This window comes from Oryx dammah, unplaced genomic scaffold (genome assembly GCF_014754425.2).
Source record: "Oryx dammah isolate SB20612 unplaced genomic scaffold, SCBI_Odam_1.1 HiC_scaffold_16, whole genome shotgun sequence".
Taxonomy (NCBI): Eukaryota; Metazoa; Chordata; class Mammalia; order Artiodactyla; family Bovidae; genus Oryx; species Oryx dammah.
Genome location: NW_024070200.1, coordinates 12,886,535 through 12,901,025, shown reverse-complemented (window position 1 = coordinate 12,901,025; position 14,491 = coordinate 12,886,535). Strand labels below are relative to the sequence as shown.

Sequence of the window (14,491 nt, the reverse complement as noted above, 5' to 3'; positions counted from 1 at the left end):
CTTCTTATGCAACTGGGGTTTAAGGTCTTACTAACTTTTTCTGCTTCCAATACTACCAAAAAAAATCAGTGACTTCTTAAACAAAGAATAAAAATGCAGTAAAAAGAACCCTTATTTTGAGTAACATGGACACAAGTTATTGAAAATGAGAATGAACTCAGTCTTGTTTTGTACATTTTCATTTAAAAGGAAAGTCAGAGGACCAAAATGGCAGTTGACGCTGCCAGATAATCAACCTCCACCCAGTTAGTTTTCTAAGTATTAATATTTTTCATTACTTTCAGCCCTTTAATACTATAAAAATAACTTCTCTGAATTACAGTTTAAATCAAAGGAAAATACAAGTGGCATCCAATAAATAATAATGACAAACCTGCTCTTCTAGTTTTGAAAAATCACTAGGTGGAGATACTTGTATGGTTGTTTATACAAATTGCTTAAAACTCTGACAAGACTGTCTAATTGCTACTCAGAAGAGAACAAATTATAATCTAATCTGTTTAGGAAGGTCACTGTTAGAAGCTGCAACTGTTTCAAAGAGAGATTAAAGAAAAACAAGGTCATGAAGACCTCCCTCCATATCCCTCTCCCCAGAATATGGCCTTTTTAAGATAAAGGGGAGATGTTATGCAGACCAAAAAAGTTTTCCTCAATGAGGGAAAACAAAAATAACAAGCATCATTTATTAATGCTTACTATTTGCTAGGCACAGTGTTAGTTTAGGTATGTTACATTCATGATTTCATTTAATCCTCCCAACTTCATGATAGGTATAATTATCTCTTTTTAACAGGTAAGAAAACTTTGCTTTTTAAAGTATTTAATAATTTGCTGATGACCCCACAATCTGTAACCCATGGATGTGGAATTTCAATCCATGTCTGATTTAAAAGCCCAAGCTCCTAAATCAGTATAGTGCTTGGTAGAATAGCAACTTTCTGATATTGTAACTATAGATAATTTTCAAGTTGTATCAATAGTGCTATTCTGAATTGTTATCTTGTTCATTGCTGGCACAGGGTAGACACTCAATAAACATTTGTTGAATGAATAAATTAACTGCATTCTGATCCTATTTTTAAATGATTTATAAAATCAATAAACTGGATGTTAAGCAAGTCCCATTTTAATACAAAGACAAAACAATAAAAGTAGATTTTTAATCACTTAGCAAAATTTTTACTAAGCATGTACTATGCACCAAGGAAGGTACCACACATACTAGTAATATAAGGATAAATAAAATACAGCTGTCAGAGAGAGATCCACAAAGTTCCATTAGACACAAGCGACTCAACCTGCCATGGAGTGAGAATGGTTTCACTGGGTACCTGACATGTCAGCAGGGTCATGCAGGAAAAACTGTTTTCCAGGCAAAGGAGGGTAGCTATGCTAAGTTGCTTCAGTTGTGTCTGACTCTGTGCGACCCCATGGACAGCAGCCCACCAGGCTCCTTTGCTCAGAAGATTCTCCAGGCAAGAATCCTGGAGTGGGATGCCACTTCCTTCTCCAAGATAAAGACTGCTGCTGCTGCTGCTGCTAAGTTGCTTCAGTCATGTCCGACTCTGTGCGACCCCATAGACGGCAGCCCACCAGGCTCCCCCGTCCCTGGGATTCTCCAGGCAAGAACACTGGAGTGGGTTGCCATTTCCTTCTCCAATGCATGAAAGTGAAAAGTGAAAGTGAAGTCGCTCAGTCCTGTCCGACTCTTAAGTGACCCTGTGGACTGCAGCGTACCAGGCTCCTCCATCCATGGGATTTTCCAGGCAAGAGTACTAGAGTGGGTTGCCACTGCCTTCTCCAAGGAGGATAGAGGAGGAGGTAAAAAGGTAGGGCTTTCCATGCATAGGCTTGGAGCTCTGTAGGTACACAGCTCACAAAGTTCCCTGCAAGCATGCTTGTGTATATGAAGGTACATCTATGTGGCTATTGAGAGAGACGGGGAGGGAACAAGAGATAAGACTGAAAGAGATAGGTTGAACCCAGATAGAATAGGTTTTTGGTCTCCCCAAGTTAAGAAGTTTGAGTTTTATCTGGTAAGTACAGAGTCAAGAGATTTTTAAAGCGCATTTGTTTTTAGAAAAGTAACTGGTAACACAACAGAATATGGAATAAAGGAGGAAGAAACAAGTGACAGGACATGAAAGAGAAATAGTGTGTGGGATAGATAACGGGGATGGGAACTAAAGAAGGAGGAATAATAAAAGAAAGGACAAATGTAAGAAACACTTCAGGCACCAGATGAGCAAGATTTGGTGACCAACTGAAAGTAGGAGAAAAAAGAGGCAAAACAATTGACAAAGATTTGTCAACTGACAAAGAGACAAAGATTTCTAAGTTTAGGAGAACGGGTAGATGGGGAAACCATTAAAAGAAAGAATACAGGAGCACATTTGGTGGGAAAAACAAAATGAATTCCACCTTAAGCCTGTAGGATATCCAAGTTGGAGGGGGAAGTGCGCAGTTTCTGGCATAGGGTCAAAGAAATAGTCAACTGTTTTGCCCTATCTAGGAAACAATGAGAGACTAGGCACTCCCCAGGTTAGCCAGCCCTTTTCTGCTTCTGACAGCCCTCAATGTCACATGATCATTTCCTGAACACAGGAAGAATCCCTTTAACTCCCACCTCAACCCGTCCCACCTGATGTACCCCCCCCCACCCCAGGGGTACCCCGAGCAGTTAAATGGTACCAGCTACCATTTAACAGCAGCTACCCAATCTTCTTCCCTTCTAAATAGACCCCACAAAAATCCTAAATATAGATACTCTTTCTAAATCAAACTATCTTTCTTTATTTCAACCAAATAAACAGGCATACTCAATTAAATCAGTATTAAAAAATTAAACCAGAATGCTAATTTATTTACAACAAACAAAACTAGCAAAGGAACTGCTCTCACCCAAAAGACCACCCTCTCTGGAGGCAGACCTAGATTGAAATTAAAGAATTCTTTTGATCTAAATACTACTTGATGAAAGAAGTATCAAGAAATCAAAACAGCAATTAACTTAATCATTGATTACCATGTAACTCCTGGTCACTATTCATTAGTAAAACAAAATGAGGACTTCAAAAATGAGTGCAGGTTGCTAAAGGAACCCGAAGAACAGGGTTACCTTCCTTGCTCTCCTGAGCAATATGGGAGGCATTGGGCAATTAGGCATGAAAATACACTCTCAGCTGAGACGCTGTAATGTGCCATTAGAATTAGCAAAAATATACAATAATAGGAAAACCATACTCATGTTTCACTAACATATATTCAAGAGAGAAAGGGTAAGAGCCACTAAATATTTTATTGCTACGAAAATCGAAGAAACCCCCTCCCGCCAAAAAAGTGACTACGTGTCATATTACAAATAATTATTTAGACTATGTCGGTATAAAGGAAGAGGATCAAAATCAGTTCCGCCTCCAAGTTAAGGCCAAAGTAAGCGGTGGGTGTGGATGAACCAAAGAAAAATAAACTCTATGCGATGTGAGGGCAGTTTCACTCTGCTCTGCGCTATCCCGGGTACTCAATGGAGAACCACCAGAACTCTTTCCCTCCACCCTAGTGGTCTCTCCTTAGAGAAAATCACTTAAGAGGCAAAAGGAGAAATGTAAAGAAAAAAGGGCGGAGTGACGCTTCTCTAGACCTGTCTGCGTCTCATGACAGATGGACTTGGGGACCAAACGTACGCTCCCAGGGTCCCAATAAACCCCTCCCTCCATCGCCCCAGGTGTTACCTTCCACTTCCTCCGTGCCCTCCATCAGCATATCCTTCGTAAAGTTTGAAATCTGGCCAGTGAGGGAAGCCAGGCTGCCCCCGACCTGACCCAGGGACTGGCCCAAGCCAGAGCCGAGGCCCCCAAGCCAGGACGACATCGCTGCGGGTTAGAGAAGGTCCGCTCTGCTCCGAGAAAAGCAGCCAGCGCCGTCGGACTACTCTGTCAAATGTCCTCGAACCGCTGCCTCCGCAGGACTGTCTAAATCACAACACTCAGGAATCGATAACACGACTGGGGAATGGTTCCCAGTCCACGCCGGTTTCGGGGGCTCCCACCAACCGCCGGGCTCTGATTAGAAACGCAAAGGCCTGGCCTGAGACTTTACCAGGGGCCTGCCTCCAGTGACACAGTCACCCCCGTGAGCCTCCGCTCATTCTCACGACTTCCCACCATCCGGATTAGGCCACTTCTTCTTCTGCTTCAGTGACTTTCCCTAGTTCCGTGGGCAACTCCTGCCAACTCGACGCCGGCCGCCATGACACCCACTAGGAACGCGTCTATGGATCATAGAGAGGCGCCGTGATAGCGTAGAAAGGCCCTAAAGAGCCGCCGGACGTGTCCTGGGCGCAGGGGAACATGGGATCGCGGAGGACTGAGTGCGGTCGCGGTGGCCGCAGCCTCCAGCCCCGGGGCAAGGTCAACTTCCACGTAGCCAGCCGGCTTTGGCAGCAGGTGGAATACCAACCAGAACCCGCGGCGACGCAGCGCTCTCGCCAAGTGCAGCTGGGTTTCAGGCAGAGGGGACCCTCAGCGGGTGCCCCCCGAAGCCGGCGTAGCCTGGGAACCCCATGGACTCTTATTCTTGGGGAAACCTGAGTGTATTAATTCTGATTACCCTCGCGAAAGCAGCGGTGCCTAGGAGACTGGGCGGGGATCCTCCCCTGGATCAGAAGTGGATTTTACATAACTTATCACACGTGTACTGTGACAATTATTCTACACTCCGTCAAGGGCCGCTGTGTACTGGGGACTACGGTAGGAACTAAAGCTACACAGAAAGGATGGGTTGCAAATTCAAATGTCCAGGCGGCAAACATGCTTGTGTTGATTACCTTCACAGTGGAAATTTTCTCTGCTGCCTTTCCAGCAGAGAAAGGCAGCAGAGAAACCAATGCCTTCTTTAGTATAAAAAGAGCTTTTTTTTCATGAAACCAACCTAACCTGTAAAGTTAAATATACAGACTACTTGTTTCAAAGTAACTCTGAAGAGGACAGCGGGGCAACTTTATGCAGAAGAAATGCTCTTCTAATGCGAACTCTCTCGCAGGGTGTTGTGACAGTAGACGTGCAAGGGCCCACCCCTCCCAGGGTACTCAGTTACACAGTTGGTGCACACACCTTCCCTAGAGGAAAAAAGGTCACGGGACTCACAGGCTTTTGCTGCAGTGCTATGTGGACCTACACTACCTGGCCAGAGAGACGGCCACATTTTTGACTTTGAAAAGAATAGGATAGGTCTGCAGTTCTTTTAAGCATAGAACCTCATATACTGGCACCTTTCTCCTTGATTTTATTCACAGCAGGGGTCATTACAGATTTCATTATTTGTGAATGGAACATTAGGAATGCCTCCGGTGTTTGAAATATGATGGTACCAAGGAGTAGTGTTGTTACTGAGTCACTGAGTCACGTCTGACTTTTTGCAGCCCCATGCACTGCAGCATGCCAGGCTTCCCTGTCCCTCACCACCTCCCAGCATTTACCAAGTTCATGTCCAAGGACTAGTAGCCCTCCCTGAAATCTGAATGGTTTTAGAATAAAATTTGTGTCTTGTACTGGAAGTCTTTATTAAATGTTTTCTATATATATATATTTTTAAACGCATCTTTGCCCAGGGATTAGATGTGCAGACACTGGGGTCTGACTGCCTAGATCTTTATTAGCTGTGTGACCTTGGATAGGTTACTTAACTTCTATGTGTACCAGTTTCCCATTTGTAAGTTGGGGAATGATAAATAATATTGCCTACAGGCTGGGGTTTTTTGGAGGATTAAAAAAGTAGTATTTTTAAGAGCTTGGAACGGTGCCTGTACATGGTGAGTTCTATTTTAAGTGTAAAGTTTTAAAATTATGACATAAAGGTGACCTGTAAGTTATTCATGGGCAGACAATGAGTTAGTTAATAGCATCACTGACTCCATGGACGTGAATTTCAGCAAACTCCAGATGATAGTGGAAGACAGAGGAGCCTGGCTTGCTACACTCCATGGGTTCGCAAAGAGTTGGACACGACTGAGTGACTGAACAACAACAATAAATTATTCTGGGCACTGGGGATATAGCAGGAGAAACAACATACACAAACTCCCTGATCTCATGGAGCATTCTCCTGGGAAGGAACTGATGAGAAAATGTATTAAGTATTACATGATGATGACTGCTTTGGGGGAAATAACACTGTTAAACAGGGTAAGAATGATATGGAAGGGATGTAGGGGAGAGAGCATGCTAGTAAGTGTTGTCGAAAGTGGTCAGGACTCCCTGGTAAGGTGATATTCGAACAGAGGCTTGAAGGAAATAAGACAGTGAGATGGGTATCTGGGAAAGAGCAGTCCAGGCAAAAGAAACAGCTGATGCAAAAGTCCTGAGGCAGGAGAATTCTTACCAGGTTAGAGGATTAGCAAAAAGGCAAGGATGGCTGGAGCAGAGTGGGCTGGAGAAAGGCAATAACCAGTGAGGACCAAGAAGTTCAAATAGGGGAGGACAGGTCATGTAGGACCTGATAATTGGGTATAAGAACTCTAGATTTTACTCAAAGTAGAATGAAGAATTGTTTAGAGAAAAGGAGTCACATGAACTTAGAACCTCAAAGGGTTCCTCTATAACAGTGAAAAGTTTGGTGTAAATCAAGCTCTTATTTCCTAGAGGTGTAAATTCTCTGGAGTGTCATTTATATAAATTCATGTCATGCCATAAAGATATTGCAGTTAATGCAGAAAACAAAATACATGCCTTTATATTATGTATTAAGGTATTAACATAAAAGCTATGTCTAAAATCCTCTTTATTGAGGATTGTTTTCAGTACGATGGACTATGGTCCAAGAAACTTAAAAGTATGATTCTGATATATATAGCATGATGGACTTCCCTGGTGGCTCAGGTGCTAAAGAATCTGCTTGCAATGCAGGAGACCCGACTTCCATCCCTGGGTCAGAAAGATCCTCTGGAGAAGAGAATAGTTACCCATTCCAGTATTCTTGCCTGGAGAATTCCATAGACAGAGGAGCCTGGCAGGCTACAGTCCACAGGCTCGAAAAGAGTCAGACAGGACTGAGGGACTAATACACACACACGTATAGCATGATGTGATGTTTGGGATGTGCTTCAAAAAATGGGGACGGGGTGAATGAGTCAAGAATTGTCAGGACTTGGTCATTATTGATGCTGGGTGATGGGTACATGTTGTTATTCTTGTTGCTGTTCAGTCGCCCAGTCATGTCCAACTCTTTGCAAGCCCATGGACTATAGCACACCAGGCCTTCCTGTCCCTCACCATTTCCCAAAGTTTCCCCAACTTCATGCCCATTGCATCAGTGATGCCATCCAGCCATCTTATCCTCTGATGAGTACATAGGGGAATCATTTATTTTTGCATATGTTTGACATTTTTTACTGTACAAAGTCGTACAGATTTGATGAAGCTTGGGCTGATGACCCTCTCCTTTTCCTACCAAAATCCCCTGTAGCGAATAAGGCTGTTCATCATCACTTAATGAGTAACAAAACAAGCCCAGCTACAGCAGACTCAGCCCAGGAATCTGAATGGCTCCCTGTGGTGGGGCTAGGCTGCCCAGTTGAAATTCTGAACGTAGGATTTTTGTAACCTCAACAGATAGAGGATTCTTTTTAAAAAAAACTAACCGAAAAATGCTATCAACTGCAAACTGGTTTCCATTTCTCAAGAGGCAGCATCATCAACATTTCTCTAGGGAGAGCAGTCTCTGTTCTGAAGAAACCATCCAAATCTGACCTGCCTCTTGAGAAATCTATATGCAGGTCAGGAAGCAACAGTTAGACCTGGACATGGAACAACAGACTGGTTCCAAATAGGAAAAGGAGTACATCAAGGCTGTATATTGTCACCCTGCTTATTTAACTTCTATGCAGAGTACGTCATGAGAAATGCTGGACTGGAAGAAACACAAGCTGGAATCAAGATTGCCAGGAGAAATATCAATAACCTCAGATATGCAGATGACACCACCCTTATGGCAGAAAGTGAAGAGGAGCTTTAAAAGCCTCTTGATAAAAGTGAAAGAGGAGAGCGAAAAAGTTGGCTTAAAGCTCAACATTCAGAAAACGAAGATCATGGCATCCGGTCCCATCACTTCATGGGAAATAGATGGGGAAACAGTGGAAACAGTGTCAGACTTTATTTTTCTGGGCTCCAAAATCACTGCAGATGGTGACTACAGCCATGAAATTAAAATACGCTTACTCCTTGGAAGAAAATTATGACCAACCTAGATATTATATTCAAAAGCAGAGACATTACTTTGCTGACTAAGGTCCGTCTAGTCAAGGCTATGGTTTTTCCTGTGGTCATGTATGGATGTGAGAGTTGGACTGTGAAGAAGGCTGAGCACCGAAGAATTGATGCTTTTGAACTGTGGTGTTGGAGAAGACTCTTGAGAGTCCCTTGGACTGCAAGGAGATCCAACCAGTCCATTCTGAAGGAGATCAGCCCTGGGATTTCTTTGGAAGGAATGATGCTAAAGCTGAAACTCCAGTACTTTGGCCACCTCATGAGAAGAGTTGACTCATTGGAAAGGACTCTGATGCTGGGAGGGATTTGGGGGGCAGGAGGAGAAGGGGACGACAGAGGATGAGATGGCTGGATGGCATCACTGACTCGATGGACGTGAGTCTGAGTGAACTCCGGGAGTTGGTGATGGACAGGGAGGCCTGGCGTGCTGCGATTCATGGGATCGCAAAGAGTCAGACACGACTGAGCGACTGAACTATGAATTATACAAAAAGAAAAGAACCCATTTTTTTATGTTTATGTAAAGAAAAAAATGACTTTTTAGAGTAGAATTTTAAAATATAGTCTGATCTTTCCCTCTCAATTTCTAGATATGATCCTTATATTGCCATTTTCTCATAATTTTTGACATTATCTACCTACTCTCTCAATTACAGAAAATAAAAGATTAGAACTTTTATATTACCACCTGTCTCTATTTCCCTTCCTTCTGAGCTCCCAGTAGAATGACATCATAATTATTGGTAAAATTAAAATTTTAATATACCAATTAAAAATTCAAATTGAAGTTTACCTTATATGCCTACATAAGTGTTGTTCATTGGCTGAGCCACATGGTGTACTAAGAATACATTTCCTTTATTTTTCAACCTGTTCTTCCTGAAGTTAACAAATTCCATCTTTTAAATTTGCATAATTTTCTGTTACCCCATGTGTGCTAATTCACTTCAGTTATGTCTGACTCTTTGTGACCCCATGGACTGTAGCCCACCAGGCTCCTCTGTCCATGGGATTCTCCAGGCAAGAATACTGGAGTTGGGTAGCCATGCCCTCCTTCAGGGGATCTTCCCCACCCAGGGATGAAACCCATATCTCTTATGTCTCCTGCATTGGCAGGCAGGTTCTTTACACTAGCATTACCTGGGAAGCCCTTTTCTGTTTATTACAGAATCACTAATCCTTCTAAAGGTTAGCAACAGAATTGTAAAACATGCTCCTAATTCTGTTTTCAAGAAGGTATCAAGAATTCTATCATTGCTTAGACTCATTTCTTCTACCCAGAGTCCTCTGTTTCCCTGCTCCACTCTCCTCTGATCTGTTCTCTGGGCCTTGTTTTTCCTTCTGGAAGCTGTAGCTCTTATTGTCTATGATGCTCTGAAGTTAATAAGGACGTGCCCTGGGTGGGTTTGTTTGTCGTTTCACTCATTGTGCTGGGCACTTAGCAAACCCTTTTTAAAACCATGTCTTTCAGCTCTGCAAATTATTTAAAAGTTTTTTATTGATGAATGTCCCCTCTCTAGGGAAACAGCTGTTTTTCAAGTATTTTTAACACGTCCTCCTGATTTCAGTCCACATCTCACCCCTACCCTCCAAGACAGTTGTTGCTCCCTGTCCTGTGTGCTATTGGAGATCCTTCTGTTTAATACTTACTATGCAGCTCCCTCAGTTCTGCTCATTCCTGTATCAACTTTCCATCTTCAAAAAAAATAGTTCACATCTCCTATCACCTCAAATGGTGAAAGAAAGTAAAAGTGTTAGTCGTGTCTGACTCTTTGCGACCCCATGGACTGGGTCCCCCCAGGCTCCTCTGTCCATGGGGTTCTTCAGGCAAAAATACTGGAGTGGGTAGCCATTCCTTTCTCCAGGGGATCTTCCTGACCCAGTGATCAAACCCACATCTCCTGCATTGCAGGCAGGTTCTTTGCTGTCTGAGCCACCAAAGAAATGGCAGTGACTGTTAATTGTTCCCTAAGTCTGTTCGCCCCTTTGCATACAGTGCTTGAATCCTCACTTTCTACCTGGACCTGGGGCACAACAGAAGATGCCAGTGTTCCTCCTGATCCCATCATCCCTTTACCAGTTGTGTGCACGACCTGTTCTTGGGGTACTTTTACTCCCTAAATTCAGCAGCTGTTTCTCTTTGGCAGAGGGTTGCCTTTGGACTGCCAGAACCCACGTTGTTTGTGCCCAAGAGTGCTAAAACACAATCTTGTTCAGTAGCATGTTAAAATGGCACAACTCCCATGCCCACTGTGGAGAATCTCGAAGATGGAACTACACTGGCTCTGGACCTGTCTGCGGGATTGAGGCTCTGTTTACTCTTACCAGCTTGCTTGACTTCCTTTTCTTATCTCACTTTCCCACTCCCCTACACCTGTTCCATTCCTTCCTGAGAGCATTTTTTTTCCCCTGGGAGCACTTTTTGAAAAATAGTTTTCCCTTATCTCAAGGTCTGCCTCAAGGGTGCCCAAGCTAAGACTCATGACTACCCAGAATGAAAACCACCTTGTAGCTAGGAGTGGTCTTGTGATTCACTTCTGGCCCATGTCAAAGAAGTGGAAGTGATTTGTGCAGCTTCCAGGAGGTAACCTTAAAGACAGGGCATGTGGCCTTTTTCCACCCTTCTTTTGCTTCTTGATTGCTGAGATGCAGAAGTAATCATGGGCATCACAGCAGCTCTCTTGGATCCATGAGTTGACATTAGCAAAGGAAGCCATGTATGTAACATGAGAATACAGAAAACAGATTCCTGACACAGTGTTACCCTATCACCTCTGGATTGGCAATCTCTACATTTCCTGAAGACTTGTAGCATGTAAAGTGGTTGTTATATTAGGTTTTTCTATGATGGTCAAATCTAATTCAATGAATTCACCTCTTCTACTGGTCTCTCTGTACCTGAGGTTGTTTTTCTTCTTCTTCTTCTTCTTCTTTAATTTAGGTGGGATTTTGGAAGGAAGTAAATACAATAATCAATCCCATGTAATTTTTGTTTGTTTTTGGCTGCACTGGATCTTCGTTTGCAGGAGCTTTTCCTAGTTGTGGGAGTAGGGGCTACTCGTCATTGTGACACGTGGGCTTCTCATTGCCCTGGCTTCTTTTTTGCAGAGCACAGGCTCTAGGTGCACGGGCTTTGGTAGTTGCAGCGTGTGGGTGCAGTAGCTGTGGTGTGTGGACTTTGTTGCTCTGCTGCATGTGGCATCTTCCCAGACCAGGGATTGAGCCTGTGTCCCCTGCACTGGCAGGCAGATTCTTACCCACTGCACCACCAGGGAAGTCCATCCTATTTATTTTTTGTTTGTGATAAAATTTAGATAAAATTTACCGTCTCACAGTATATAACCCGGTTGCATTAAGTTCATGCACATTGTTGGGCAGACATCACCATCCATCTCCAGGACTTTTTTCATCTTCCTAAATTGAAACTCTGTACCCATTAAACAGTAAGTCCTTATTCCTTATTATTGCTCCACCCAGCCCCTGGCAACCACCATCCTATTTCCTGTCTCTATGGATTTGATCAGCCTAAGTACTTCATATATGTGGAATCACTTAACTGTACTTAACTGGAAGCCCCTGGAAGACGTTTGAGATGATTGGTCAAAAAAAAAAAGCCAAATCTGCCTTGGCCCTGCGAAGGTTTCCCTGTTGGAGACAGAGCTCTCCCTGTGCAGAATAGAAATACAGCTTTTGGAGAAACTGTATCTTATTTTGAGAGGGCAGGAATGCAACGGAGACAGTGACGACATGGGATCAGATCCCTCTGATCTATTTTCTGAGACTCAGCAGGACTCTGGTCACCAGCAGAGCTTTTGGGAGCCTGTGTGACGATATGTGCTGAGGGCTGAGAAAAGGGCCATTCCACTTACCTTTGCTTGGAAACTACGACTCATCTGGTGTTCCAAGGATTAGACATTGGTAGGCTTGGTACTTCTGCATCTTGTTTCTAATATGCTATTGCTGGTATACAAACAAGCTATTGGTTTTTGTTGACTTATTGACCTCCTTCATCAGTTCCAGTAGCTTTTCAGTTAATTTGGAATGGGATGCTCTTTAGTCAAAGATTTAGTTAATGGTGTTTAAAAAAAAAATTTTTTTTTTTAAAGAGGCTTGGGATATTTTAGAGAAGTCTAGAAAGGAAAGCCAGACTGTTTGGTGTAATAAAATGCAAATACAATCCAAACTTACTTTGTAAAGCTGTACATAAGATTTTTGTTATGTACAAAAGCTGGAGTACATTCCTATTCTCTCTGGGTCAGAATGCCCTCCACCCCTACCAAAAATAAAGCCTTTGTCTCATCAACTATGAGAGAAAAACAGTTCTGTATCATTCATTCACTCACGCAAGAAGACCTGTGCACATTCCTGGCATGATTCTGGGTTCTTGGAACAGGGCCATGAATCAGACACTCTGTTCTGCTGCTGCTTGCATTCTGATTGGCCACGAGGCAGAGGAGATATTTAAATGACTGAACGTGACTTCATAACATAAGGGCTGTGCCTGCTCTGTGAGATACAAAGACAAAACGGGATAATATGATAATGTGTGACTGGGAGGGAGAGCTGGCTTTTGTACGTAACAAAAATCTTATGTACAGCTTTATAGATGTTTGGATTGTATTTACATTTTATTACACCGAACAATCTGGCTACACTTTCTAGACTTAACAGGTTGCATACTCCAGCTTTTGTGCACTACCCACCTGTCTCTCCAGCCTTCTGTGTTCTTCAAAGACAAGCAGCCACCCCCACCTCAGTCGTTGTGCTTGCTGTGTCCTCAGGCGGGTAGGGTGGCACCACACCCTTGCATGGCTGCCTCATTTTCCTGGTGTTTGAAAGGCACCTCCAGAGGCCTTCCTCGAAACCCAGTCTGAAAAGGCCCTCCACCCAGTCACACGCTATCACATCATCCTGTTTTGTCTTCGTATCTCACAGAGCAAGCACAGCCCTTAACATGTTATGACGTCACGCTCAGTCATTTAAATGTCTCCTCTGCCTCGTGGCCAATCAGAATGCAAGCAGCAGAGGAGCAGAGTGTCTAATTCATGGCTCTGTGTCAAGAACCCAGAATCATGCCAGGAATGTGTACAGGTCTTCTTGCGTGAGTGAATGAATGATACAGAATTGTTTTTCTCTCATAGTTCATGAGACAAAGGTTTTTTTTTGGGGGGGTGGAGCTGGGGGAGGTTCTGATCCAGGGAGAACGGTAACAATCTTGAGAGAACAAGGTCCAGCGAAGAGTGGTGGTCAATTGAAAGTCCTCATAGCAGAGGTGGCCATTGATCTTGAGGGACAAGGATGTCAGAAGGGCAAAGGTGAAAGAGCAAGGGGAGTGTTAGGATGCCTGGCGGTGAGAAAGAACTTGGTTTCTTTGAAGACCTAAAATGAGGTCCACTGTGCCTTAAGGGGAACTGTCAAGAGAACAGGCCAAAGAGGTCAGCTGGGCTCAAATTACCTAAAAATGATGAGCATTGAACGTGGCAGGCACAAAATGGTTAAAAGGATCCCCAAACATGCAAATCTTCAGAATAAGGACAACCCCAAATTTCCCTAATCTTCAAAAAGCTTTTAGCTGACATAAAATGTGCCTTCAAATCAACTAGTACGTTTCATAGGGCCCATAGGTGTTGAGATCAGAGCCATTTGGCTATTGAGTTACACTAAAAAGACGGTCGCACGTCATCAAGTGGAAATTTTTGTTTCAAGATTTGTGCCCAGCCCTAATTAAAGCTAAAATGGATAGCCGTCATTATAAAATCTGAGGATCCTATAACCCTGAACCAGGAGAGGCCGGTGTCTGGAGTTCAGTGAGGAAAAATAGCACTCTTAAAAACTGTTACTAGTATGCTTTGTTTGGCTCTCAGGGTGGGAAAAAAAAAAAATCAAGCCAACATTTAAAAATCAGATTTCAAATAAAAATATGGAATTCTTAGCCTCTCAGAAAAGATCAGAGGATCCGGGAACAATGGTCCCTCTGGTACCCGTTAGTTGGAACAGAGTTATCAGTGGGCCCTAGCCAGCTTCTTTATCACCACGTCCATAAAACAATGCTTCTCACATTCACTCTGTGTGGGAATCTCCCAGGGATCTTGTTAAAAATGCAGGTTCTGTTTCTGTAGGTGGGAGTGTGGCCTGAAACTTAGCATTTCTGAAAAGCTCTCAGTGGTGTAAATGCTCCAACCACACTCTGAAGGCAAAGCTATGAACTTAACAATAAATACAAACAGAAG

The 14,491-nt window shown here is 43.3% G+C and overlaps 1 protein-coding gene across 2 annotated transcripts in view; it reads right to left on the bottom strand.

Annotated features, from left to right (window-relative positions):
* TRIP11 (thyroid hormone receptor interactor 11) overlaps window positions 1-4,293 on the bottom strand; it is a 68,081-nt gene extending 63,788 nt beyond the window's left edge. Inside the window, exon 1 of one of the 2 annotated variants that reach the window (XM_040256626.1) lies at window positions 3,732-4,293. In XM_040256626.1, coding sequence (XP_040112560.1) covers window positions 3,732-3,870 — 139 coding nt within the window. In that variant the 5' untranslated portion in view covers window positions 3,871-4,293. The remainder of the gene's footprint in view (window positions 1-3,731) is intronic. The other variant, XM_040256627.1, reaches the window with a different exon arrangement.
* Window positions 4,294-14,491: the final 10,198 nt, after the last annotated feature.